The sequence below is a fragment of the Microtus pennsylvanicus genome, chromosome 10 (genome assembly GCF_037038515.1).
Source record: "Microtus pennsylvanicus isolate mMicPen1 chromosome 10, mMicPen1.hap1, whole genome shotgun sequence".
NCBI lineage: Eukaryota > Metazoa > Chordata > Mammalia > Rodentia > Cricetidae > Microtus > Microtus pennsylvanicus.
This window is the reverse complement of record NC_134588.1, coordinates 46,201,397-46,226,117: the sequence shown is the minus strand read 5'-3', so window position 1 is coordinate 46,226,117 and position 24,721 is coordinate 46,201,397. Positions and strand designations below refer to the sequence as shown.

At 47.3% G+C, this 24,721-nt stretch overlaps 1 protein-coding gene across 1 annotated transcript in view; it reads right to left on the bottom strand.

The window, feature by feature from the left end:
- Positions 1–3,195: 3,195 nt before the first annotated feature.
- Nmnat2 (nicotinamide nucleotide adenylyltransferase 2) overlaps positions 3,196–24,721 on the bottom strand; it is a 164,159-nt gene continuing 142,633 nt past the window's right edge. Inside the window, exons 9-11 of the mRNA XM_075988245.1 lie at positions 11,060–11,161; positions 10,159–10,226; positions 3,196–6,857 (exon numbers count right to left, since the gene is read on the bottom strand). Of these exons, the coding sequence (XP_075844360.1) occupies positions 6,755–6,857; positions 10,159–10,226; positions 11,060–11,161 (273 nt within the window). The 3' untranslated portion in view covers positions 3,196–6,754. The remainder of the gene's footprint in view (positions 6,858–10,158; positions 10,227–11,059; positions 11,162–24,721) is intronic.

Genomic DNA, 24,721 nt, shown 5'->3' with positions numbered 1-24,721 from the left:
GCCCTGGAGTTAGCGTTTTCAATTCCTCAGGGCCCTGCTTTGCCCCTTCCAGCTATGAGAGCATGTCGTAAGATTTCGATGATGCTGTATCCCAAGCACGAAGCATTATTTCTAGAAAAACCCAAAACTTGGGTGGAGGCTATAATTAATATTCTTGTCCTTTTCATCTACTATAAAATAAAGTTAAAATCTGTAGTTTGTGGTGTATATGTAACACCTTTCAATAAATTACAATTCAGTAAGTTATGGTCTGAATTGACTTTTACCCCAGGGACTGACAGAAGGATTCTGGTGTCGTTCACGGTGACTCCTAAGTTGTGAGAGGTCAGACAACTTGGTCTTCTGTGGAAACAGTCTGACAATTCTATCTCATCATGTTCGGTCCCACGGCCTATAAACTTTTTGCAGTCATTTAAGCCCTGGCACGTATAATATGTGGCTTCTAAGGCTGCCTTGGGGCGGGAGGAGGAAGCAAAAGAGCAGAAATGATACACCCAGGAAGTCTTTGTAAGCCAGGATGAGGACGTCTTTCGCTCTATTGTTCCAAGCCCTTATTATTATAATTTGCAGGGGTTCCTTGAAAGGAAGCATTTTTCAGGGACAATTGTACACTATGAAAGGGAAGTACCCACTGCTGGGTAGCTATGCCTCTGCAATTATAAATCCCCGCCGGGTGGATGGTTAAGAAAGTTATGAGAATTAGGGTAGGGATGTAGTGCGATCGATGGAGTTCCTGCCTCACATGCAAAATGCTCGGGATCCCAGCAAACAGGCTGCGGCCACACAGAGGAAATCCCAGGCCTCTGAAGGCGGAGGCAGAGGAGCAGTAATTACCATCCTTGGTTATGTAGTGAGTTTCAGGTTAGTCTGGGGTACATGAGACCATGCCTCAAACAACAGCAAAAAGGGATCAGGATGTCTTTCTTGGCAAATGGCACAGATCTCAGGAGAGATGGGGAATGTGAAGTGACCGTTGGGACTCCTGAGGTAGAAATGACACTCTCATTCCCAAGGACCTGGAAAACTGGCCCTGCGAAGAAGCAAGGCTCTGACTGAGAAGTAGCCTTCCCTAAGCCTAGGGCTGGTCTTGGTCTGACCCTGCCCATGGGAAAGACTTTTTTTGATTTCTTGTCTCTCTATTCATGAAGACCTTCCTACAGTCTCCTCTGGGGTGTCCTGGTCACTGCTCTTGGTAGACTACTCCACATACCCTGATCTACTGTGGCCCATAGAGACAAAGCTGACCACAGATGGAGACCTGATGTTCTCCCAGGATGTGGTTTCTTTCTAGGACTCTAGGGGGGCCAGATAGAAGGGTAAAAGGATACTCAGCCCGTCCACTGTTTGGAACAAATCTCAAGGACCATGACTGTGTTTATCGTGTCTTCTTTAATGTTTTGTACGGTCATGGGAATGTTATTGGTTTGTACTGTGTTTTAAGTTTCCCACTTGGAAAATTGTAGAATTTCTCTTTTATTTCTTTATACTATTGGCCACATAGAACTTCTTGGGAAATTCTGAAATATACAGCTTCATGGTGGGACATAAGGAAAGAAATGTTTATGATTGTTACCTTGTATTTCATTATATATATGTGTGTGTGTGTAAAAGTTAGCAAATTAAGTCAGTGTTTATATTTAATTTTAAACACACTCATCGTTATACTCCCAAGGTGGGAGAGGTGCTGTGGTTAACTTTCTGAACCAAAGAGCAAATACAAACACAAGTAACCAATTTACAAAATATATCAAGCTTCCATAAGATATATCATGAAACCCCACATGGATACACACAAAGTAGGTATGATTCTCAGTTTAAAGAAGGAGGGGGAAGAGGAGAAGGAGGCAAGGAGAAAGAGGGTGAGGAGGAGAAAATGGAGGAGGAGATCTATGAATCCTAAAATCAAAATGTTCACAGAAGAGAACGGAATGAGTCTGGCATGTATCTAACCCTTGGCTTGGGACAGGGAAGTGTTGTTGCGGCCTGTGCGTCACAGCTGATGGTTGGGCAACAATAACCTGATGGCCACCGCTCAGACTGGCCAAGCTAGACATGGCCTAATTAAAAAGGGAAACGAGAGGGCTGAAGATCACAGCAGGAGCCGGCAATTAGCAAATCATTCCGTTTTGCTTATTTATGCTACCCAAGGAAATCATGAGCTCGACTATTTCTTAGGGGAGATCGTTCATGCCCAAAATCTAAGCAAGTTTTTAGTTTTCACACACATATGTTTTCTTCATGATTTTATTAAAGAGACAAAATTGCCAGTCATGTTAGCGCACCGCTAGAAGAACCCTAGCTCTTGGGAGAGGGAGTCAGGGCATCAGTCAGGAACCCAAGATTATCCTCAGCAACAAAGCAAGTTGGGGGCTAGTGAGGACCACGTAAGACTTTGTCTTGAAAATTTTTAAACAAGCAACTGAAATTAACCAAGAGTGGACCCTGTGGGCTGGTCTGGATCTTAGGTTTAATTTTAAATTGTTTGTGTGTGTGTGGAGATGAGTTTCTGTGCCGTGTGAATACAGTGCCCGTGGGAGCAAGAATAAGGCCTTGGGTACCAGGAACTGGAATGGTTGGGAACCACCATGTAGGCGTGGGGAACTGAACCCCGGTCCACTTTGAGATCAGTAGCGCTCTGTCCTGATGGACTGTCCAGCTCTCTGCTCTTTAAGGATTACTTTTCTTAAACTGAGAAAACTTAGGCACAATTTACAAATTGGCCAGTTAGCCTCTTAATATATCCTTGAGTGTGGAGATGATGGTGATGGTGGCAGTGTGTGTGTGTGTGTGTGTGTGTGTGTGTGAGAGAGAGAGAGAGAGAGAGAGAGAGAGAGAATGTCCCACTGTGTAGCCTAGGCTGACTTGATTTGTTGGGGGAAGGCTTGTGTGTGCCACAGTGGACCTGTGGAGCTCAGAGAACTTCCTGGAGTTGGCTCCCTCCTTCAGTCATGAGGAACATGACAACCTGAACTCAGGTTGTCAGGGGTGACAGCAAGCATCCTTACCCACTGCCACCATCCCCCCCCCCCCCCCCCGTCTATATCACACGGTTACATCAGCTAGACTAGGCGGAACAACACTTGCTCTAAGCATATTTTCACAACTGTTATCTCCCACCACGTAACAGGAGGGAGCAAAAGTGATTACTTCTCAGAGCAACTCATAGGGAAGGTTCTGGACAAAGACACAAGACACTAGTAGCATTGTCTGGTTTATTAACATAATTGAAACATTTTGCTGATAAAACTCTTGCCCAAGACTAGTCTAGCAACAAAACTCTACTAAAAAATATTTCACTGTGAAATGGTATTGTAACTTGGAGTTTTTATTAATGAGTTGATTTTCATAAAGTAAATCTCACTCTTAAATCAGCAGATGATATGATTACAAAAAAAAAAGCTTCCTTCTCCCCATTCCAACCCCATGAGGATCAAGCTGAGGGCCCTGGGACCCCACTGAGGGTGGTGAGAAAGTGCTACAACTCGTTTCTAACTAACCGGAACAGACTTCTAGGACACATCCAAACGCATACTACACAGAAACCACACAAGGAGTTGAATTTACCAGTCAGCCCACAGGAAGGTGTGGGTCTGGTCAGCTGGGCAGATCACACCCTCCTTCTTACCACGGGCTATCTCTAAGGTGTCTTAATTCCATCAGCCTGGCTCCATCCTTCTAGCTCGCCTGCTGCGTCCCCTGCTGAAGCCTGGGGAGAGAGCCTGAGCTTTTCCTATGCTTTCTTTGCACTGCTGTTTTTGTTTTGAGACAAGATCTTATGTGTCTGGAGGCTGGGCTTGAACTCCTGATCCTCCCGTCTCCAGCTCTCTGTGCTGGGATCGCAGGTATGGGCCACCACACCTGGCATGGCGTTTCTTTTCTAATAAAAACAGAAAATAGAAGGCATGCTTCTCTTAGACCCCTACAAGTGTGTGTGAGAATATCAGAGCGAGGGAGTGAATTTGGGCTCTCTGTAATCTTCTGGCTTTTGATGCCATTTGATTATCAAGTTTTACTTCCTACTTACTTGACTAGCAAGTTCATGGGTTCTCTCAGAGATTCTGAAACTCGAGACTAGAACATGTGGCCAAGCCAAAATGGGAAGAGCAGTGTCTCTGGAAACCAGCTGTGATTTCAGGCACTTCAGTAAGAGACTTCCTTTGCTGGTCAATGTACATTCGAAGAAAATGAAAGCCAGGGGCCTTGAGGCTTACCCGGGACTGGGAGAGTGTGGTAGACTGGCAACCCAGGGTCGCTGCAGCCCTGTTCCTGGAGGAGAGTGCTATTAATGTTTCCCTCCTGTCTGTCTATCGGCCTCTTCTTTAAAAGTGGCAGGGAAGTTGTTTACTGGCAGCAGGAAATGATCAGATCATCCCCGTCTGTGCCTTCATCGGTATCTCTGGACCATTCTAGTGATGGGCCAGCCTTCCCAGGAAGCAGCGGTCCCGAAGACAAGTCAAAGCCCAGAGGCTATCCTGAGGACATGTGAGGTACCGCTTAAAACTGTCTTGACTCGGGCAGGTCACAGTCACACTGTGCTGTTCTTCATGGGGTGAGAGTGGAGTGGAGAAGTTCTACCTTTGCTCCAACCAAGGGACAAAGAGACAGGGAAGTGGATGGACAATTTCACCAAAAAGGGACTCATTTCTGTTTGTTAAAGGAAACCATTTCCACACACCTCACCAGGATACAATATGCCCGCCTGCTTCCCAGAAACCCACTTCTGTACCTGTTCTCCCAGCTCACCTTCTCACATTCCTTTCCTTCCCTGCTCCTACCTGCCTGTTGCGCTGCGGGTGCTGGGCTAGCCTGGGACCTTATCTCGGGCTATGGAGCAAATGAGACTCAGAGTCCAGAGGAGGAACACAAGAAAAGTAGTCTTTGTCGGTCTGTTTATGTGGGCCCTCGGCAGCTCCAGAGCCTTCCAAACGCCATGCAATCCAGCTCCCGATTTTCTTTTTACTGCAGAAACAGCATCTCTCCTCATGCTTCCCAGGGTGCAGTGCACGGTCCTGCACCAGACACTGACTCCCAGGGGTTTCTGCTCCCGCGATGTCAAAGAGCCTGGGAGCAAACGGATTCTGCAGGTTTTCTCTGTTTTTTTTTCTTCCCCCATGACTTTTAGCCAGACATTGGACCTCTAGATTATAGAAATAATCTCTTCCCTCTGGAGATCGTTCCTACAGTCTACGGAACCACGGATCGGGAATGCTCTACGCGCCTCTGTTGACTCCACTTCTTCCTCCTGGAGTCAGCCAAGGAGGCTGGAGTGAAACCAGAGGTGGAGAGTTTTACCCCTGTTCAGTCCCACCTGGGCCATGTTCATGTTAGAAGTTAAAAGTAGCCTCGTATTCAGGAGCCATTCCTCGTGAACAACCAGGAACTCAAGAGCCAGAGGCCCGATGGGAAACACAAAACATAAAAGTCATTTTTTACTAGCTCTCCGGGCAGGGCGTGAGGGTCCAAACTGTCTTCAGAGGTAGAAGAAGGGGAGGACAGTGGGGAAGAAATAGGGGTGACAGCTCTGTTGTGAACCCATTCCTGACAGGCAAACCTTCAGGGCATTGGTTGCCGCTGCTGGGCTCTGCAGCACACCGATAGGGCCAATGAGGAACAAGGGTGATCGCTTCCCAAGGAAGAAAGGGCTTTAGGTTCAGCTGGGCAGCCTCAGGTGGAGGGTGTGGGATCATGAATTCTCCTCAGGGTAACAAACTACATTCTCCCAGATCAGACTGAGCTTGCAGTTCCTAGCCAAAGGGGCAATAAATAATCCCAATTAGCAAAGAATCTCTAGGGTCAAGTGGATTCTGAGCGTGTTTCCAGAAGAAATGAATGGGCTATCAGCCATTGGTCTCGCCTGTGATTCCTCTCACTGTCAGGAATGCATCTTACCATAGCCTCTAAGGGGTTCTTCTCTCTGGAAAAGCCTGGTTGGCAGGGAACCCACACAATGCCACCAGTCAGACACAACTTCAGGACCATGGTCATATGAAACCAGGGACTCAAGTTCTGAGAAATTCTACTCTTCCCAGACTTGTGTGCCAGGTTTCAGGGCCTGAGCATCTTATTTCTGACCAAAGGGTTCTGGGGTTGCTGCTGGTGTGTGTGTGTGTGTGTGTGTGTACATCTGTGTGCATGTGTGTGCGTGCATGTGTGTTGAAGCAGAAGCGGCTCTGCTTTCTTTCCTGGGTGTGGCCCTCATGCACTTGGAGTGCTGAGACTGGCTATAATGTCCTGTCAGAAGGGAAGTAAACCACAGGAGAGCATCAAGACTACAAGCATAAAAACCACACACACTGATTCCATCCAAGTTCTACAAGAAGTAGACAAAGGGAAAGAAACAAAGAAAAGTAGCCCTTTGTGGTAAAGGGCATGCTGGGAAGGCGAGAGCCTGAGCCACGTCCCCAGAGCATGCTGGGAGGATGGGCACCAGAGTCGCCTCTCTAGAGCATGCTGGGAGACGGACACCAGTACATCTCCAAGGGCTGCACTTCCCCCAACTCCCACCCTGTTCCCTTTACCCACCCCCAACCCGGAGACTAGAGGAAAGTTTATCCAAAAATGACTGTGGAATGGGAAATGCCACGGTTCTTCGCAGGCCCCCACACTGTGGGGGTTCCGTCAGTCAGTGGGGAGAACAGTCAAGATGAAGACAGAGAAACAGAGAGGCAGAGAGAAAATGGGGTCTGATAGTGGCTGGAGGGGCCAGTGTGTTGGCAGAGGACACGGGGAGAGTAGAGTGGAGAGCTGGGTGTTGCTAGCCCGAGGCGTTGATGTAGAGCTGACTCTTGAGGATGTAGTCGATGACTGGCTGGGACAGGTAGTCCACGACGTGGCCGTCCCCGTGCTGCAGGGCCAGCCTGCGTGAGAAGAAACAGCAGTCACGTAGACAGCCGTGCCTGAGAAAGCACATAGCCCTGGTCGGCCCTCTGCCTCTCAGGAAAGGATCTAAAGGTGCCCTAAGCACCGTGACAGCAGCCTTTGTTGGGCTGAGCAAACAGTACCGGCAAGATCCCCATCCCCACACAGACTGTCCCTCCACCCCCAGCGACACCTTCATTCTGTCCTGCCACTGAGTAGCTCAGAGACCTTGGGAAAGTTATTTTCTTTTACATTTACCTACTTGATGTATAGATACATGTGTTTGTCTCTTTGTGTGCATACATGTACCACAGCATATGTGTGGAGACCAGGGGGCAATCAATATGTGGTACTCAGTTCTGTCCTTTACCAGGTGGCTCCCAGGGACTGAACTCAGGTTGTCAACCTTGGGGACCAGCGCCTTTCCCCACAGAGCCATCTCATTGGTCCGTTAGGCAAGATAGTTAAGCCCTTTTCTTTAGTTTTTCCTTCGGTACAATTAAGGTAGCATGTAAGTGAGTTACAGCCAATCATTTAAAGGAGTCATTGTGCCAAGCCCAGGGTCGACATTTTAGCTTTCCCGTTATTTTTTCTTTTAAAAGACTTTTTGCATGCATTTTTAAGAACTCTTAGTTTATCCCTTTGGGTTTCTCTGCTTGCTGGTCTCTTGAAAACTGGTCTCCTAGAGGATTCTTCAGCGTGAGCTCACCTTTCCCTCCTCCAGGAACCCTTAGCCATGAGCCCGTGGGCGGACAGCAACAGGTGAAAGATTCCAGGGACAAACTGATCCCTGCACACTTTTCCTCTGGCCTTCAGCTCTCTGCTCATTCCTGACACAACAGTCTCAGGATGTCACTGAGCCTGGCGTGGTGCCGGCTCCAAGGCAAACCCTGCCTTTACCTTACAAAGCACATCTTAAAGTGTCTCCCTGCACATTGAAACGTGGTGAAAAGTGGTCTCCAAATGATAGTTTCAACTTTATCAGACTCTGTGGAGAAGCTAAGCTTGAGTCCAAGTCCAGAAAATCCTGGTCTGGTTGAACCAAATGGAATACAGGAGTGTGTATGCCCCAGAGTAATGTCTCTGAGTCTAAGGAGCAGCCATGCTGGAATCAAAGCCCTGCCCTCTTCATTGCCCACTATCCTTGGTTTCTGCCCTAGCCTCCCAGTGGCCGCTGCTCCTGTGATTGTCTCCATCTTTGCCTCCCAAGAGAAGAAGTCCAGGAGACTATTTAAGTTCTGGGTCTATTTGACTTCTAACATGTGACCAGGTGACAGTGCTCCATGAGCAGGTGACGGTGCTCCATGAGCAGGTGACGGTACTCCATGACCAGATGACAGTGCTCCATGACCAGGTGACAGTGCTCCATGACCAGGTGATAGTGCTCCATGACCAGGTGACAGTGCTCCATGACCAGATGACAGTGCTCCATGAGCAGGTGACAGTGCTCCATGAGCAGGTGACAGTGCTCCATGACCAGGTGACAGTGCTCCATGACCAGGTGACAGTGCTCCACCTTTGGACTCTTCTTCCTTGGTTACCCAGCATCCCTGTTGGGGGCTTCTCACTGTTCCTCAGCTCAGCCTTCACGGAAATGCTAGAAACCTTGCCATGTTCCTGGGAGCAGCTTTCTCTTCACTGCTTGACTTTGTGAGCTCATCTGGATCTGGAATTTTTTTCAATTAATTAACTAGCAAATGTGTATGAGTGTGTGTGTGTGTTCCACAGTGCAAGCATGGGACTTAGAGGGCCACTTTTAGGAGCTGGTTCTCTCCTTCCACCACGTGTGTTCCAGGGACTAAACTTAGGTGGTTAGGCCGGCCAGCAGGTGCCTTTTTACCTGCTGAGCCCGCTCATTTTACCTGCCGCACATGCTCATGGCACTCAGCTTACACTTCCAAACTCCTAGGTCCTATATAACTCACCATTTCACAGGCCAGTTCCACTTGGAGTTCATGGCGGAGACTGCTAACAGTCCCTAATGTTAATTCCTTCCCCTTTAGTTTCATCTCGATATACAGCTGCTGAACAATAAACCCTTTCCCAGGCCCTTCGTCCACGAGCCAGTGGTAAACTTACAACTCTGGGTCACTTCATTATTTACCTTTTGTAAAAGATTTACTTAGTCTTATTTTATGTGTATAGGTGTTTCGCTTGCATAAATATCTATGTATCATATGTGTATGGTACCTGCGGAGACCAGAAGAGGGCCTTGGAGCCCCTGGAATTGTAGTTATGGGTGGTCATGAGTTGACATGTGGGTGCTAGGAATCCAATCTGGGTCCTCTGGAAGAGCAGCCAGTGCCCTTAACCACTGAGACATCTCTCCAGCCCCTATTCACTGATTTTTTGAGATAGGCTCTTGCTATGCACCCCAGGCTAGCACTGAGTTGTCTTCCTCCTGCCTCCACCTCCTCAGTGTATGAACCGTGGTGCCTGGGTGATTCACCTTAAAGGCAAACGCCCTGCCTTGGTCTTCGTCTTGTTCTTTCCTACTGGCTGAGAACAATCTTGGCAGTAGGTATGTTCCCAACAAGGAAGCTTCAGACTGAAGAGACCAGATTCAGTTCCTCTGGACTTCTGTAAGTGAGAACTATACAGCTACCTTGTTTGAAACTCTGAATTTTGAGACCCTTTTAACGGCAGCCTGGCTTATACTTTTACTAGTAATACATGACTTTATCAGCACCCAAAACTAAGAGTCTGAAACTAAAAAAAAAATTATATATATATTATATATATAATATATATATTATATATATATCCTCTTCTTCCCTCAAACCAGTTAAGATCAGTTAATGTGCTGTTTCCTCATTTAAAAGTAAACAGGGATAAATTCCTGAAGTCCAAAGAGGAGGCCGAGTGCTGGGACAGCAGGTGTCCACTTGAATCTAAGTGTGTGTAATGGCTTGAATGGAAATTGCTCCCATGGGCTGATATATTTGGATACGTGGTGCCTAGTTGGTGGAACTGTTTGGAAAGGATTAGGAGGTGTGACCTTGTTGGAGGAGGTGAGTCACTGGGGTGGGCTTTGAGGTCTCTCTACCTCATGGTTGTGGATCAAGATGTGAGCTCTCAGCGACTGCTCTAGCACCACACCCGCCTGCTCGCTGCTCTGCTCCCACCATGGCTGTTACTCTTAGGACCCAAGAAAACATTTTCTTCTGCTAGTTGCCTTTGTCACGGTGTCTTATCAGAGAAATGGAAAAATTAACCAAGACAGGTTGCCTTTGACTGAGGAAAGCTATGAAAAAATTTTAAGCCAGTTTGACTGGTGTCCCCAATCATTGCCAACCATACCTGCTCTTGGTGGAGCTGACTACAGACATGGGATGGTTGATGTCGTCCTTCACCACCATGATGTTGTTCTGGAAAGAAAGCAGAAAACAACCAGTCACTCTTGTGGACTACTGTGGTGGTCTGAATAGGTATGGCCCCCACAGGCTCATGTGTTTGGATGTTGGGCCTATAGGGAGTAAAATTATAGAGGTGTGGCCTTGTTGGAGGAACTGTGCCACTGTGGGGGTGAACTTTGAGATCTCATATGCTCAAGCTATGCCCAGTGTGACATGGAGTCGCCTTCAGTCGCCTGCAGGTCAAGATGTAGAACTCTCAGCTCCTTCCCCAGCACCATCTCTGCCTGCATGCTGCCATGCTTCCTACAAAGACAATAATGGACTAAACCCCTGAACTGTATGTAATGCATCCCAATTAAATGTTTTCCTTTAGAAAAGTTGGCATAAGTTGGGCGGTGGTGGCTCACGCCTTTGATCCCAGTAACTCAGGAGACAGAAGCAGGTGGATCTCTGTGAGTTCGAGGCCAGCCTGTCTACAAGAGCTAGTTCCAGGACAGTTTCCAGAGCTACAGAGAAACCCTGTCATGAAAAAAAAAAAGTTGATGTAAGTCGGGTGGTAGTGGCACTGGTCTTTAACTGAAGCCCTCAGGAGGCAGAGGCAGGCAGATCTCTATGACTTCAAGGCCAGCTTAGTCTATAGAATGAGTTTCAGGACAGCTAAGGCTACACAGAGAAGCCCTGTTTTGAAAAAAAACAAAAAGAGTTGCCGTGGTCATGGTGTCTCTTTACAGCAATGGAAAGCCTAACTAAGCAGCTATTTTTGCTCCCCCACTCTTCCAGGCCCCCAGAAGTTTCAGAGAAGGGCTGTATCTCAGGGATATACCAGCAGGGGATGAAAGACTCACTTTGTATTTGCGGAGTATTGAGGAGTGATTCATGATTCGGTCTGTGTCAGCTGCATCCCGGGGCACCACCACGATCCCAAAGTCCCCAACAATCACCTCCATCTGGAGATACAGGGAGGGAGAGGGAAGGAGGAAGAGAGCGAAAGAACTTTGGTGAAATCTGTCACCCAACCTCCTACCAAGTGACCGCAACAGTGACATTCTGTTGTTTTACCTGGAACTTCAAACATTAGTTTCCAATTTACCTCCTTAGCCCTAACAGTCAGCAACCTGAACTGCTGATAATAGTCTCTAGAAGTGGGAACTTTGTCTGGCACAGAGGACGCTCAGAAGATACTTCTAGAATGAATGAACCCCCGTTTGCATGTCTGAACAAGATCTTGCTAATCCTCAAAGCGTTTGTTTGAGTTCACAGTGTTGCAGGACAGCGTGAGGATCCAGTGAACACCCTCCTGGGTGAAACGGATTCTGTTGTCCAGTATGTTTACCTCAGCCCTGAGTGGGACAGCATGAAATATATTGTTTTCCTCCCTTACGTCACATGCTTCAGTCATAAGCTGCGGGACTCTGCAACCACCAGCGGAGACACACTCAGAAGGAATCCCATATGCACAGGTAGTCATGGGGGTGCTGGCTAATTCTTATGGGGGTCACTTCTGAAGTGGAAGTAATTTCAGCCTCTGGTGGAAGCTTGATTTCTTATAAGAAATAAAATCCTTTCAATAAAAAAAAACTTTTTTGGAAGTGTTGTTGAGAAAGAATTTTGATATATAGATAGCCTAGGCTAGCCTCAAACTCTCCATCAACTTGTCTTAGCCTTCCAAATGCTGAAATAACATATAGCCTAGGCTAGCCTCAAACTCATCTTAGCCTTTCAAATGCTGAAATGACAAATAGCCTAGGCTAGCCTCAAACTCACTAGTGACTTGTCTTAGCCTTCTAAATGCTGAGATTTCAGGTAAGAGACACCACACTAGCTCTTTATTTTCTTTTTTTCTAATTATAGATCTAATACAAGCTTAGGATATATGGAAAAAATTGAAATCAATCTCAACCATACAATTCAGGTACCCATAGTTAAGCCCTCAGCGTATCCCATGGCTTTCCTGTGAATAGCTGTGTTAGAACCACATTAGCATTAAACTGCAATGTAAGGCATGAGGCTTTAGCTCAACGGTAGTGTGCTTTCCCAACATACCTAAGGCCCTGCATCCTCATCCCAGGCATGGAAAAAAATAAAAGTTAATGTGTTTTAACTCTACGTGTGTGTGTGTGTGTTTGTGTGTGCACATGATCATGTGCACACTTGGGTGCAGGTGCCCATGGAGGTCAGAAGCGATCTGTCTGACGCTGGTGTTACGGACAGTTGTGAGCTGCCTAATCCGTGTGCTAGGAATCCAACTCGGGCCCTCTGTAAACACAGTCTACAGAGTCATCTCTCCAGCCCCAACTTGTGTTCATATAGCAAGTTACATAATTGGATAAAAAGGTGTGAACCGGAAGTATTTCATGCTCTTATGACGTATTACCAAATCGCCTTCTAGAAATGTGCTGATATTCATTTCCAAGGAGCTTGGCATTTACAGCATTTGATAAGTTTGGAGCAGGTTTGGATCCTGCCAGTTAGGGATCCCAGAGGAGGAGGAGGATGCTGCTTGTGAGCAGGTCAGCTCACTGAGCAAGATCTGCTTTGGAGGTAAAGGACTCAGAATTTCCCCCAACCCCCATACTTCTTCAAACCAGTGTCACAAAAACAGAGATGATGAAGAACTGGGGTCTGTTGTGAAATATCATTTTAACTAGGCAAAGAGGTGTTACATTTATTTTTGCTGTGAAATGCTACTTTAGCTGTGTAAAGGTGTGTTCCGTTTGTTTGTGCTGCGGTTGGTTAACAGAGGAAGGATGTGTGATTAACTATGTAAAGGTGTGTTGCGTTGGTTTCATCATGCCCAGGGAAGGCTGAATGGCCAATAGCTAGGCGGAGCAAGGACAGGCAGCGCCGCCAGGCAGAAAGAATAAATGGGAGAAATCTAGGCTCAAAGAGAGGAGAAATGAAAGAAAAAGGAAGAGAAAACGAGAGACATTTCAGGGGCAAGGAACCAGGCCGCCACCCCTGCCAGCCGACCAGACTTGAGAAGCAGTGGAAGAAGGATACACAGAAAGAGAGAAAACAGCCCCGAGTCAAAAGGCGAACGAAGAGAAACAGGTTCATTTAAGTTAAAAGGACAAGCCAGAAACGTGCCTAAACTAGGTCAAGCATGCAAGACTAATAAGAAGTCTTTGTGTCATGATTTGGGAGCTGGTTGGTGGCCAAAAAGAACTGGTACAGTCAGTCAGTGGTCCATTCTTCCCAGAAAATTCCACACTGTCAAAATGCCACTGTAAGTCTGATTCGGTGTGTATGTGTGTGGTGCGTGTGGTGTGTGTGTATATGTGTGTGTGGTGTGGTGTGTGTGTATATGTGTGTGTGGTGTGGTGTGTGTGTTTGGTGTGGCATAGTGTATGGTGTCTATGCGATGTGGTGTATGGTGAGTGTGGTATGGTGTGTGTGCAAGCATGTGTGTGTATGTGTGTGAGGTGGGGTGTGTAGGGTATATGTGGTGTGGTGGGTATTGAGTGTGTGGTGGGGTGTGTAGGGTGTATGTGGTGTGGTATGTGTGTTTGGTGTGGCACGGTGTATAGTGTGTGTATAGTGTGGTGTACAGTGTGGTATGGTGTTTGTGCATGCATGCGCGTCTGTGTATGTGTGTGTGGTGTACACCCTTGGGTGTTTCTACCCACCTTTACTCTGTTTTCCCTATTGCTTAACGTAGGATTGAAGCTAGAACTCTGATATTAAAATAAAAGGTCAGCCTTGAACACTCTAGGTGGAGAGAGACTACAAGCTAGATATAGATAGTATCAGCCTCCACTGGGTCTGCCATTGAGATACAGAGCAATGTATTTTATCTAGGTGGGGTCCAAACTGAGCAAGTGTGCTTCAAGGCTTTTGTCCTACAGACCTGGCAATGCTCAGGAGAAGCAAGACAGGATGCTGGAGGGGAGACCCGGCTCATCTTGTCAGCTTGTAGAAACATGCACCAGGTTTACTATTCAGTGACAGACTTTAAACTCATCTATGAATTAGAACTGCTGAGGAGAGACAGCGAGATGGCTCAGTGGGCAGAGGCACTTGCCACCAAGCCCAATAATCTGAGTTCAATTCCTTAGGCCCATATGGTAGGAGAGAACCAACTCCTGCAAGTTGTTCTCTGAGCTTCATAGATGACCTGTGGTACATGCATGCATGTCCACACATGCATACACAAAATAAACAAATCTAAATAAATAAATGCAATTTTAAAATATAAAAAAGAATTACTCAAGGAACTTTGAAAATCCTAAACATGGCCGAATGGTGGTGGTACATGCCTTTAACGCCAGCACTCAGGAAGAAGAGGCAGATGGATCTCTGTAAGTTCGAGGCCAGCCTGGTCTACAAGAGCTAGTTCCAGGACAGGCTCCAAAGCTACAGAGAAACCCTGTCTAGAAAAACCAAGAGGAAAAAAAGAAAAGAAAAGAAAATTCCAAACATGTACCTCATATCCAGGAACAATTAAAATAGAATCTCTCAGAACAGGACCCAGACATCAGTACTTTTAGAAAAAATATTCTCATCCAGGTGGTGGTGGCGCATGCCTTTAATCCTAACACTCAGGAGGCAGAGACAGAAGGATCTCTGTGAGTTCGAGGCCAGCCTTGTCTACAAGAGCTAGTTCCAGGGCAGGCATTAAAGCAACACAGAGAAACCCTGTCTAAAGAAGAAGGAGGAGGAGGGGGAGGAGGAGGAGGAAGAGGAGGAGAATAGGAGGAGGAGGAGGAGGAGAAGGAGGAGGAGGAGGAGGAGGAGGAGGAGAAGAAAGAAAGAAAGAAAGAAAGAAAGAAAGAAAGAAAGAAAGAAAGAAAGAAAGAAAGAAAGAAAGAAAGAAAAAAATTCTCCAGGTAATTCCCATGTGCAACGGAGTTCATGAGGCAGTCATACATAGAGTTCAAACTGGAAAAGCTGGCATGCCAGGGAAGATGAGGGAGCAGAGAAGGTAAGAGAGAGAGAGAATTCCCTGAAGTGGGCACACAGAGATCCCTGAACTGCTTGCCCCTGGAGATGTCTTAGGATGGTCTAGTGTGAGTGAGCAATGGCAGCCTGCCCCCCACGGTTGGACTCTACGAGTCTGGGTGCTCTCTGTATGGAGTGTGTGATAACGAGGGAATGTGACTGAACGTTCTAGCTTGAAGGATGAACAGAGCGGCTCTGCGTGGCAGTTGGTGCTCATGAGGGGACTCGCTCTTCGGGTGACATCAGTCCAGCTGCTGCTTTCCGCTCAGGACCTAATGACCTGACGCTCAAACAGTAACTGTGCCGAGGTGGGTGGCAGGCACACAGGGCCCTTGCTGCTGGAGATATTTCTCCTTCCTATTAGTGGGTGACAGACCTGCCCCTGGGAACCACAGATGGGGTGAGGGAGATGGGGAGACCTGCAGATCAGCAGTGTCTCTCCCTGTCAGGTCAGACACTAGAGGTGACCTCTGTTCTTTGGGGTGGTGGGCTTTGTTTTCATGCTGGAGAGTGTATGGGTGGACAGAGGTGGCAGGTAGCCAATTGTCTGCCCCACGAGAGTTTAGCTGTGCATCCTACCACCACCTCTCTGGTGCAGGCTTCCAGCTAGACTCCTGTCTCTCCTGGTTCTCCTTCCTCTGTAGATGTTCCTTGTTGGCCTCCGTGCTTATTCTCACTCCTTTCTGACCTTGGCACGCTGGACTCCCCCAGGCTTCTCTGTCCTTGGACCTTACGTCATCCCCTCAATTATTTCATCCCATTTCGAAACTACTATCAGAACACACTAAAGGCTCTTGAGTCAGTATTTCCAGCCTCAGGTGCACTTCTAGCTTAACATTTTCTGAGCCTCTGGATCTGCTATTCTAAACAGGTCCTCTGGGAGTTTGAATGAGACTGTCCCTCATAGGCTCAGATGTTTGGCTACATGGTCCCCAGTTGGTGGAGCTGTTTGGATAGTTTTAGGAGGTGTGGCCTTACTGGAGAAAGTATGCCACTGGAGGGGCAGGCTTTGAGTTTTAAAAGCCTCCTGCCATTGCCAATACACTTTCTCAGCTTCCTGCTTCCTGTTCAAGACGTGAGCCCTCAGCTTGCTGTTCCACCTGCTATGCCTGCTGCCTCTACTTTTCAGTCGTGGACTCTTACTCCCTGGAACCACTGTGTGATGTGGCAGCAGCAATAACACTCAGTAGAGGGAATATTGGGAAAGTTCTAGTCACTAGGGCTTGGTGGCCACAGATACATCTCCCGGCCCCAGGGGTTGGATGTGGGAAGTGAGCTTTGCTGATATGCAGAAAGATGAAGTTGTACTTAGAACATTACAGCTAATTATTGGTGGTGGCTCTAGCAAAAACCGCTTAGTTAACTTCCACAGCCTGGATCTTCCTGACAGAATGTACCACGTGACTGCGGGTGGGGGAACTCTAGCCGATATTCTATTGGTGTCAGTTTTACAAGACTGACTATTACAGTGACTATTTGGCCATTGTAAAACTGACCAGATTCTGTATTGACAGAATTGTAATTTACAGTTCTAACTATGATTTACAATAGAGCAGGCAATTTTACAATTGCAAATGCAGAAAGCCACCAATGAGTTTGCCGTATCCAAATGATTTGAGAACGGAGACCAGAGGGACACAGCCAAATGTACGGGGGACACACATGGAGAAAGGGGTCAAAACCTGACCCCACATATCACAGGAAAGGAACAAGGAAAGGTTTGCCAGTCTATTAAAGCCTTCAGATCCTTCAGATCTATTGAAGCCTTTATGATCCCTTTTTGGGAAAAAAAAATGCCAGAGAAGCCATGTTCGACTTGGAAAACTCGTGGAGAGGCACTGGGGACAAGAAGGGTGTCAAAGCTGGGCCACCTGAGCCAGGTGCGCAAGAGTCTATTTAAAATTTAAACTTTATATCCTGACAAAAAGTATTATTTGTGAAAAATAAATGAACAGCAGCAAAGCCAATTGCCCAGCCCTGGCCATTCGGGTATTGATAAAGCATGCATAGAAACCAATCCTAGGGTTGACAAGATGACTGGCTCAGTGGGTGAAAGCACTGCCCTACAAACCTGGTGCCTGGAGTGTCGCCTCTGGACCCCGCAGTGGAAGGAGAGAAGTGACTCCCAAAAGGCTTTCACCTGTCACACTTCTGCCCCGACCACATCTCTCTCTCTCTCTCTCTCTCTCTCTCTCTCTCTCTCTCTCTCTCTCTCTCACACACACACACACACACACACACACACACACACACACACACACGATGATGATAAACCAATCCTAAGCTTTCTTATGTAGTTGCCTTTAGGAGTTGTTGCTTTAAGTTTTTAAGTTACAGGGCCCTATACTGAACCTTTGGGTGGGATGGGATGGGGACAGGCTCCTTAGCCCCAGGGAGATTCCAGGGACAGTAGGACATTCCTCTGTGTGGTAAGGAATGTGGTTAGGACACACATCTAGTACATCTGGTTCCGGGACCCTGAGGACATTGAGCTCGGGGCTGAGCATCTGCTCCAGCTCTTCCTGTGTGTCTTGCCCGCTGGAGTATGGAGGTAGAGCGAGGGAGGAGGTGAATGTGGTAGACCTGATTGTTAAATCTGCCCCCTGATGTGGCCTGTGTAGCCTCACATTGCCAGACCCTAGAAGACAGAATCACACAATGGTCCTCTCACTGATCCCAGGCCTGTGTGTCAGGCCTCAGAAGTCAAGTCCATAACATTCATCCTGTTTCAACATCCTGCCCAGCCCAGCTTTGATCCTATCTGTCTTCTTCTGGTTAAAGTTTTCCAGTGGAGATGGAGTCGGGAGGAAGGGAGGAAGTAGGTGGAGGTACATTCTGCTTCCCCATATGTAGGGAATCTGAGAGAAGGATATGAGACATGTCGAAGCAGAAAGCAACTTGTCCTCGGGGGAGAGAGCACTTCTGACCTAAGAGGCAAAGCTCTTAGAAGGAACGTGGAGTCTTCACCATCCTTCTATGAGGCTGAATTCTAAGACCTGCCCTGCTGGCTTTCAGGGATGCTTGAATAGATACCCTGTGGTCTTAACCAGACACCTTCCTAGATGCTAATGACATACAGTCGAGAAAGCAGAAATTGCTTCATCCTCTGGCTAATGAGTGACATTAAAAAAATATTAGTAGCCACCATATGGGTTGCAGACACAGCAGAAAGAGACCATCACAGAAATTCACAGCTAGTAGGAATACAGTCAACTTATTATGGAGTGTCCAGCCCCACACATACATCTACAACATAGCCCCAGCACCTAAGGCTCAGGGGACATCTGAGAAGAGGAGGGGGAAGATTGTAAGAATCAAACGACCAGGACATCTGCAAGACATTGTGTCCTCTATATCTGACAGGAAAGCTGTGCCCATGACATCTCAACAATATGGCTGCCTGAATAAGACTTGAACAATGACAATACCAGTTAACATGGCAACATGGATGGGGAAATCTTGAGGGTCCCATCCCTGGATGAGGAGCTGTAGGCAATTAATAACTGTAATAACTGCTGAGAGGAGACGCAATCTTCCCCTGGGATGAGTCTCCTAACTGGTTATCCAATATCAAGTGGTCAGCCCTAAACACACGCACATAGATAGATTGATTGATAGGTAGGTAGATAGATAGATAGATAGATAGATAGATAGATAGATGGATGGATAGATAGATAACACTAAATGCACCCAGCAGGCTGTTTGATATGTGTGTATATATGTGACAAAAATGAAAGAAAAGAGAATACGACATTTAAATAATTTAAAACTACAAATCAAGCCACTAAACCAAAGATTATGGGCAAGTCAAAGTTCGGTAATCATCTTGTGACTAGCACATCTTAAGCAACTGGCAAAAATAGCTAAATAAAACAAACAAACTCAGATTATAATGATGGTGGGTTTCACCTTAATACAGAGAGAGGCCACTTGAGTGTTCTAATCAGAGGGCTCAACTTCATTAGCAATAGGACCCAAGATGTACTGACTACCCTGGAAGGCCTCGCTGGTAAGATCCAACATGGTCACTCTGAATCAGGGCTCAGAACCCGGCCCCCTTTCCTCTCAAGGTGTAGGCTTCCTTCTGGTCTTTTCTAGACGGTAGTCAGGGATGCATGGAGGCTGTCAGTATCTACCAACTGGGGCAAGAAGCATCTACCAACAACGCTGGCACTGCCAAGTGCCAGGGACGATTCTCAGAGCTTTGTTGTTAATCACATTTCCTCCTTACGGTTGTCTTCCGAGACGTGAGTCTCCACTCTCAGCTCTTAGGTGGAGAAGCCAACTTGGTAAACTTTGGGCACCTGTCCAATCTACACAGCTAGTAGACTGTAGGTGGGTCTAGACCTCTAGACCCGTGAATAAGACTCATTTTAGTGACTTGCCATTTCTCCAGTTTAAAAATACCACAACTTGAAAACATACTTTGTGATGTGTGATGGTGCATACCTGTGATCCCAGAGCTCAGGGGCTGAGGCAGGAGAATCATGGGTTTGAAACCAACTTGGGCTACATAGTAAGATCCTGTCTTTAAAACAAAATGAAAAGAAAGATATAAAGAAAGGGTGGAAAACACCCACCCACCACCGGCTCTTCAAAAAAGAAAAAATATTTCAGCCCTTTCTTCCCACAGCCTAAATCATCAGTTCCTTGCTCTCTACTGCCCCCTATAGTGTACAGTTGTAGGCACTTCTAGATGGGTGAAGAGATCAAGGGGGGGGGGGGAAGACCTGCTTTCATCTCATTAGCATAGACCCCTGTCTGTGACAGCATCCTCGGTAGGGCTCAGACTTCTGCCCATCTGGAGGGAAGGCTGGGCCAGAGCTAGTGAGATCAGAGTCGGGCAGCCAGAAGGACACTTCCAGGATGCCCCTAATGCAAATAAACGGAGGCCCTTCCATTGGGGCTTCCCAGAGGAAAGCAACCCCACTGCATTGCCAACAGCAAGTGTGGGAAGGCCCAGAGTTCTGGACTCATGTCAAAAGCCTAAAAACCAAATCAACAGCACCTTTTACACAGGAGCCGTGAGCAGGAAACAGCTTTGAGACTTGCACCAACTGGACTGGAGGGCCTTCTCTGGTGGATTCAGCCTAGGTCTTACAGTGTGAGGACCTAATCCCCCGGGGACAGAAGAGTCCCACAGGCTTCCTGCTTCCTGGCTGGAGTTGGGCAGTGTGATAAAAAGCCATCTGAGCCTGAATAACCGCATGTTTGTCTTTGCTCCATTTATCCTGGGGCCCTGGGATTTCTTTGGAGGAGCTGATGCCCCCGGCTCTTCCGCTGTTTATTTTCTTTGGTTATTTTCCCACAGCTGATGGCTGTACAAAGCAGTCAGCCCAGGATTGGTTGGTTGGAGGCAGGTAGGGCACAACCAATGACAAGTGGCTGCAGAATGTGGGGCTTTGGGAAGCCTAGGAAGAAAAGAAAACAGTCTCCTCATTGGTCAGTTTCTGGTGTCTGGCACTAGACCTTTATATATTTAACCCTTTGGGTTAGACATTGACTCTTGCTTGTTTAAAAGGCCAGCGTCTGATAAAGACCCATAGGGGCGATCATTACACTTCATGATCTCTGCACACGTTATCAAAGGTCAGCACCTTTCCGAATGAAACCAACTTATTTACCTGCCATTTCCCCACAGTCCTGTCCTCACCACTGAATCTCTCATATCCTCCTCCCTACGTGAGAATCTCTTCTCTCGCAATCTTACCTACTCAACCTGGGCCAGGCCGTGGTTCAACACCCGGCTTTGTCCTCACCTAGGCCCGCTTTGAGGAATGACGGCCATTATTCCCCTTGTTTGTTTTTACCTGGAAAAGGGCTCTGAAGACAGACATGAGACCCTGTTCTGCCATTCAACAGCTGTATTATCAGGAATAAGTCCCAGTCTGCTCAGGCCTCCCTTTCTATGTATATTTTTAAAACTGTTACATTTATTTATTCACTCAACGTGTGTGTGAGTGTCATGTGTGTGTGTGCGTGCACATGCCATGCCATGTATGTGGAAGCCAGAGGACAACTTGATTGAATTGATTCTTTCCTCCCCGCATGTGTGGGGATTGAACTCAGCAAGTGCCTTTACCCACTGAGCCATTGTGCTGTTTCCCTTTCCGTATTTTTAAGATGGGAATAGAGGCTCCATCTCACAGGGTTTAAATAGGATAATCGATAAGATACAGCCAAATACAATTCATTTATTGTGGGTCTTTCCCACTAGAAAGCACAGTGAATCACCAAATATTTTGTTTTTATCTGTTCTCCTAGCTGTAGTCTAGTGATTGCAGTCATCTAGTGGGTGCTCAATAAATATTTCACAATGAAAGAAAGAGCGGTACATCCTTTAATCTTAGCTGCTCACACGGCTGAGGCAGGAGGATCAGCAGTTAGGGAAAATTAGGAAAACTGTCTTTAAAATGAGTAACACAGGCAAGCAAGATGGCTCAACAGGTAAAAGTGCGTGTCACACAAGTCTGATGACCTGAGTTCGATCCCTGGCACCCATAAAAAGGCGGAGAGAAAACCAGCTCCACAAAGGTGTCCTCTGACTTCCGCTTGCATACTCTGGCACTAGCATGCCATGTAATAATCAATAAGACAAAATCATTTTTAAAAAGAAAAATTAAAAAAAAGAGAGACAGGGCTATAGCTTAGTGGCTAGTATGCGATAAAGCCTGAGCTTAAGTTCCCAGGACTTAACAGAAACAAAAAGAATAATGAAATAACAGTCAACAGTTACAGAGAACCTACCGGCTGGGTTCAAAAACTTCTACACTTCCTATATGCTTAATTTCATGCTGGATAATGAAGTAAGTATTAATAACGAGGGTATTTTTAGCCTGCAAGAACCTTGTGGGCAAATACACGCTTATGTTCACAAGGGCACTGTTGAAAGATTGATTGAAGAAAGGAATTCCTAAATCAGGAGTAATCTGCCTACCTTCCGCTATACGATGGACAAAGAACCCGGTGTGGACAGAGCCCTCCACAACAGGTTGGGTTTTGTTTAAGCGGAGAATGAAGAGAAAAGGCACAGCTCTGGCTGACCCTGGAGCCTTCAGCCTTAATTTGGAGTAGTTTCTGAGCCATGTCTGGAGACCTGCACAGGTGTTTCCGTCAGGATGCAGAAGAACAAAGGACTAGGCACTTGACGGAGATGTGATGGTTGGTATTAATTATCAACTTGGTGGGGCTTAGACTCGCCCTGGAGACACGGCTCTGGCCATGCCTGTGAGGGTGTTTAGAGAGACATTTAACTGGGAGAAGAGACTGGCCCTGCGTGTTGGTGGCACCATCCCATGGACTGGGGACACAGACTGAAAAGAGAAGAGAAAACGATGGCAACGCCAGTGTTCATCTCCAGCGGCTTCCCGATGTGGACTCAGAGTGGCCGGCGGCCTCACGCCCCTGTTGCCACGCCCTCTGCACAATGATGATCTCCACTTTCAAACCGAGCCACAAGAACCCTTCTTCAAGTAGCTTTTGTCAGAGCGGTGAGAATGCAGGCGAACAGAGGAAACCAGCCTGCTAACGACGCGGGGCGGGCACTGGGCTGGCTCCTGCCCTCTGAGGCTAGTCCAGCATCCTGGGATCTAGATTTCCCCTGAAAACCAAGAATGAAAATGCCAACCAGGAGGCCACACAGCAGCTCTTTTGTGCGCCACTTGAGAGAAACTTGATGAATATGTACGGAATTTTCTCTCCAAGGAATGTAAGGGGACGGGTGTGTCATTGGTCACAGAAGGTCAGAATTCACTGTGGACTGGTAAATCTTTGTGCCTGGCAGACACAGCCACTGGGGAACTGGGTGGCTGGGTGTGGAGCTGAGCTTGCTGGAGTTTTGGTTCAGGACTTGTGACCTTGAACAGGACTTGTGACCTTGACTTTGTAGCAGCCTGGGAATGACTGGGGGAGGCTCTGGCAATCCTGCAGAGGGATGGTCCCACTCAGCCAGTTTCTCAGGGGCATCGACAGTTTCAGTTTACACAGTAAGGCTGCTCCCCTGCCCCTTTGAACAGAAGTAGGAACGGATTCCTGTGCTTTCCCAGATCTGTCTGAACTGTTTTTACATATCTGAGGAGCCCTGCATCCTTAGATATTATTTCCCCTTTACATCTGAACAACGTTTCTAAGAACCTCACAAACGGGTAAGAGTTGGGAAGGGGCAATTGGCGGGGTGGTGTCCGGATGCAGGGCTGCTCTGGGTTTAACTGAAAGGAACTGAAATTTTTTATTGTTGTTCTTTTGTTTTTCTTTGTTTTTTTTGTTTTTTAGAGACAGGGTTTCTTTGTGTGGCCCTGGCTGTTCTAGAACTCACTCTGCAGACCAGGCTGGCTTTGAACTCACAGAGATTGGGTGGTCTCTGCCTCCCAAGTGCTGGGATTAAAGGTGTGCCCCACCACCACCTGGCTAAGGAACTGAATTTTTATCACTGTCCTGGACAGGATAGGTGCAGGGACTACTGTGTCCTCTGGGAGTAACCAGGATGAGGTTTTAGATCTCTGGGGTGACCAGCCACACAAGTTGTCAGCATGAGCCTTGAGGAGTTCTAAGACTATGGAGGTTTTTGTTTTGAGACACCATCTCCTGCACGGCAAGGCTGGCCCTGAACTCACTCATTGAGAATGACATTGAACTTCTGTCCCCTTACCTCCATCTTCCAACTCTGGGCTTATGTGTCCACTATATGGTGCTGGGGATTGAACCCATGGTTTTGTGCATGTGAGGTAGCCCTCTACCAACTGACCATAGCCCTAGTCCCAGGTTTGGATTTTTGTTAGGTTTTGTTTGCTTTCCAGGGCTGGAAACTCCTTCCAGGGGCTCCCCTTGAGGGAAGCTCTCAGTCACTACAGTCTCCTTAGCCTTGGGATTCTGCATTAAGTTCATCTGAATCCTAGGACAAGGGGGCTTGCCGACCACTCTCCCTGGTGCTGGTTTATGGATCTCTGGCTCCCACAGGGTGATCCAGAGTCACTGTCTCCCTGGGGACCAGAGAGGTAAGATAGGGACATCCCTTAGTTTTTCATGCAAGCACCCTCGAGAGACTGGAATTCTCTGACTACTCTCAGGAATCCAGAAAGTCAAACTGGTCGGGACTGTGGGGGATCCCCACACTGGTGAGCCCCACATGTGGTCAGGGGGAATACATTTAAATGGACGAAGTTTTCACTGTAACATTCCACAGCTACTGGCTTTGCAATTTTTTTTTGAAATCTGTATGTGGGTGTGTTTCATATGAGCACAGGAACACTAAGAGGCCGAAAAAGACCATCAGATCCACCCACATTCCAGAACAAGGTTCCTCCCACCTCCAGTGACCACCAACACGACATCATTACTAAAGGCCAGTGTGACACATTTCTACTGTCACCATTTTTGAGCATTTTTGAGTGTGCACATGCTTCATAAGCCCCCATAAAGTCTGAGCCATCATGGCGCTCTCTCTCCCTCCCTCCTTCCCTCCCTCCCTCCCTCCCCCCCCCTCTCCCTCTCTTCTCTCTCCCCCTGGGGTTACAGGTGGTTGTGAGCTGCCCAATGCTGGTCTCAACACCAATGACTAGGGGAAGCACGAA